The sequence below is a fragment of the Diabrotica undecimpunctata genome, unplaced genomic scaffold (genome assembly GCF_040954645.1).
Source record: "Diabrotica undecimpunctata isolate CICGRU unplaced genomic scaffold, icDiaUnde3 ctg00002872.1, whole genome shotgun sequence".
Taxonomy (NCBI): domain Eukaryota; kingdom Metazoa; phylum Arthropoda; class Insecta; order Coleoptera; family Chrysomelidae; genus Diabrotica; species Diabrotica undecimpunctata.
This window is the reverse complement of record NW_027314074.1, coordinates 4,742-8,368: the sequence shown is the minus strand read 5'-3', so window position 1 is coordinate 8,368 and position 3,627 is coordinate 4,742. Positions and strand designations below refer to the sequence as shown.

The window sequence follows — 3,627 nt, the reverse complement described above, 5'->3', positions numbered from 1 at the left end:
TTATAATCTTATTATCATAATAATTTGATTTATTTTCTTGTATGCTGATTGATAAGATAACGAAAAAATTTAATAATTGTTTTATTCGTTCATATAAAATAAAGAAACGTAAATCTTTGTAATATAATATATTTGTATTATTAACCTTTCTTCTCTATCCCGATAAAAGACAACTAAGAAATCTTTTGAATCCATCGAACACAGGTAATATAAGAATTATTTTACTTTCGATAACAGATAAGCTATAATTTTTTTATTGGCTCAATAAACTAAGTTTGAACTCAAAAATTAACAATCATAACAATATATATATATATATATATATATATATATATATATCTATATATATATAGTATATATATATATATATAGTACTAGCTGACCCGGCGAACTTTGTTCCGCCTTAATGGCAATAAATAAGGCAGATTGTGTTTTTTTTATTGGAAAAAATACAAAAAAAAATTAAATAACTACATTAATCATTCATTATTATTTCTGTATTTTAGTACATAGGTTGCTCTTCACTTAAGTACCTTGTGATACACGACATTTTTTGTTTTATTATCAGGCGCAAAAACAAACAACGCAGATGGTCTTCCGACCCGTGAACATGCCACGGTATAATTGACCATGGAAAAAACATGAATGTTCTAGATTTAAACCACAAACTTTTAAGGATTGGCCTTGTGATTTGTTGATGGTCATGCAAATGCAAGACGTATCGGAAATTGAAGTCTTTAAATTCAAACGGCATATCGGTTGGGATCATCGCGATCCTCGGAATGAGAACTTCCTCACCTTTGAATTTTCCTATCATTATCGTAGCGTAATTAACATTGTTAATCAATTTACTAACCACTAAAACGCGTACCGTTGCACAATTTTGGTTGGTTTATGTTTCGAAGCATGATTACTACGGAGCCAACCTTTAGGCGTAAATTGTGCGGTGGTAAGCCAGGCACGTCCAAAGAGTTTAAAAATTCAATTGGATAGTTGGTGGCTTCATCTTCATTTGTGACGCAGTCAATAGATTTGAATGAAGGCATTGTTCCAATGATCTTATTTTGAATTATGTAGTTCAGGTCATCTACATCTTTATTCTTAGCCGCTAAAATTGCTCGCTCACTCAACCATTCATTATTTTTGTAGTTAGAAATACTATTTGGAAATACATTGTTGATAAGTTCGTCTTTTGATGAGACAAAATTACAGAAATTATTTGGAAATGATATTAATCCGCTCGATTCATCGACAGGTACTTGACCATTACCGATAGTCAGCAATTGCTCCGAGAAATCTTCAGCAGATGTATCATTAAGCAATGTAACTCTCATGTTTGTTGTCAGCTGCAGTTTCTTCACATAGCGCCATAGATTTGACGATTTTAGGCAAGCGTTTATTTCATCGGCAGTCGTAGATCTTGGAATTACTGGCAGTAATTTGGCAGAAATCGCCAGACAGTAAAATCATTGCTCCTCCAAAACATCTCGAGTCATTGTGTAAATCTTTTAATGTTCGGTTAAGTGCTTCTAATGAACGTTTATGCGCCATTGTGCATTCGTCCCAGATGATGATTTTCGATGCCGCTAAAACTTTGGCCATTGCTGAGTGTTTTGCAATATTACACGTTGGTTCTTTAATAGTTTGAAGATTTAACGGTAATTTGAATGCTGAATGAGCCGTACGGCATCCTTCTAAACAATGTGGGCTGCTATTCCAGAAGAAGCAACTGCAACCGTTATGTTGGATCTCGCCCGAACAGTTGCTAAAACTAATGACATAAGGAATGTCTTGCCAGTTCCACCAGGGGCATCTAGGAAATATAAACCACCATTTTCATCAGCGATTGCCTTCATTAAAGTATCATAAACTTTCTTTTGTTGGTAATTTAACAGGGTGTACATTCCTTTGAACTACTAAATCTAATTCCTGGTGATCATATTCACGTTCCCGTTCCAATTCTCGATTAAATGCGTCATTCATTTCACGATTTGGCGCTGGCATTCCTAACCTGATTAATAAATTACCGCGCATGAGGTAACACATATCTTCGATCAAGAGTAAAGCACGATTATGTATCTCCTCATTCATCTCAATATCGTGATTTCTGGAACTGACACGACTTTGATGTAAAATATCTTCTGACATACTATCCTTGTATTTGTGCCACAGGTTACATGGGTTTGATGGAAAATATGTCGAAATATGATAGCGAATAATGTGCGTATCTGACTTGGAGATGCAGAGATAATGGCTTCAGCGATTGTCGTTATCCCAATGGGTATCGTTTTCTAATAAGTTCAATTCTTCACATGCAGCACGATATGTTGGGAATATTACACCATTAAACAGTTCGTAGTGTCTCAAATGAAGTTGGCCCACGCACATTTACCAGCAACAACCGCAAATAGTAACATTCATCATTCTTTGGATGAACTGTATACATACGACCAAGAGCATTAGTAGAACGCACATCTGGATACCCAGGAACCGTATCACCTTGCTTCCGTCTTTGAAAATTCTTGGATGAAGCATTTCAAGTATAATAACGTGGCATCTCCGAGTAAAGCAAAGTTCGTGCAAACTGATCGCTTTGGCAGATTGCAAAAAAACTGGTCAATGTAGTTGCTGGAGGTGTTTTAGCACGTTGCGTAGCATTCGAAGCCGTAAAATATACTCGTGACCATTCTCCAGATGCACCGCCAAATGTATAACAGTAGGATGACGTTCGTGAATTGGAAATGCGAATATACGCCAAATCGCTTCATTACAGTTCACATAACAACCAACTTGATAGCGTGAAATTTTCATCGTTGGTATTTGAGGATTGAAATCCAAAAACCGCCATATCACTGCCTTTCGTGACATATTTGCAAATATATTTTATGGACTTATAACTGAATTGCAGTATTCAACGTTGCAATGTGTCTTGAACGTTTTAGAATAAGTGGCAAATATGGAACAATCCAACTGTTGTCGACAACGAAATCCATTCTTTTCACTTTCGTTGTGACAGTTCGACCGTTGTCATCTGGTGATCGACGCCGATACAGCGGATACCCATCGTTGCCAGTGACAGTCTCCGCCGTTAATTTCCGTGGATATCGTTTAGAGCACTTTCCATCGACCATGCAAGGTGATTGGGGATTGATGGCGCCACACGGTCCATGAATCATATTATTAGTAACAACATCATGTAGGTCTGGATCGACTTCATGATCAGGAATCTCGGCACATATGATATCATCTATTTGGTCAGGCTGAATTCTTTCCACTAACCAAATAAGAATGTGTGCGTGCGGCAGGCCTCGCTTTTGCCATTCGATTGAATACATCCAGCATCGAGTATCTCCAAAGACGCGTTGTTTAACAATAAAGTTCATCAGGGACCGAATTTTTTGCCTAAATATACGTGCTGTGATGTCGTGTCTATCATTTGATGTTTGTCCGGGAAGCAGCAATTAAGTAATTTCTATCCATTTTGGATTACAGGTAAAAGTAATAAAGAGATCTGGCCGGCCGTAATGACGAACATATGTCATTGCATCTTGTGCATATTCATGCATATGACGTGGGCTACCCAATGTACGTCGCCGGCAGAATAGTTAATCGACCAATATTAGCTGC

General features: G+C 37.0%; 2 protein-coding genes across 2 annotated transcripts; both read right to left on the bottom strand.

Moving 5' to 3' along the window:
* Positions 1–851: 851 nt before the first annotated feature.
* LOC140432119 (uncharacterized) lies at positions 852–1,334 on the bottom strand. The gene has a single exon (XM_072519957.1). It carries the CDS (start codon positions 1,332–1,334, stop codon positions 852–854), a length of 483 nt encoding a protein of 160 aa, XP_072376058.1.
* Positions 1,335–2,891: 1,557 nt separating this feature from the next.
* LOC140432118 (uncharacterized) lies at positions 2,892–3,383 on the bottom strand. The gene has a single exon (XM_072519956.1). The coding sequence runs from the start codon at positions 3,381–3,383 to the stop codon at positions 2,892–2,894; it is 492 nt and encodes a 163-aa protein (XP_072376057.1).
* Between the last annotated feature and the right edge of the window lie 244 nt (positions 3,384–3,627).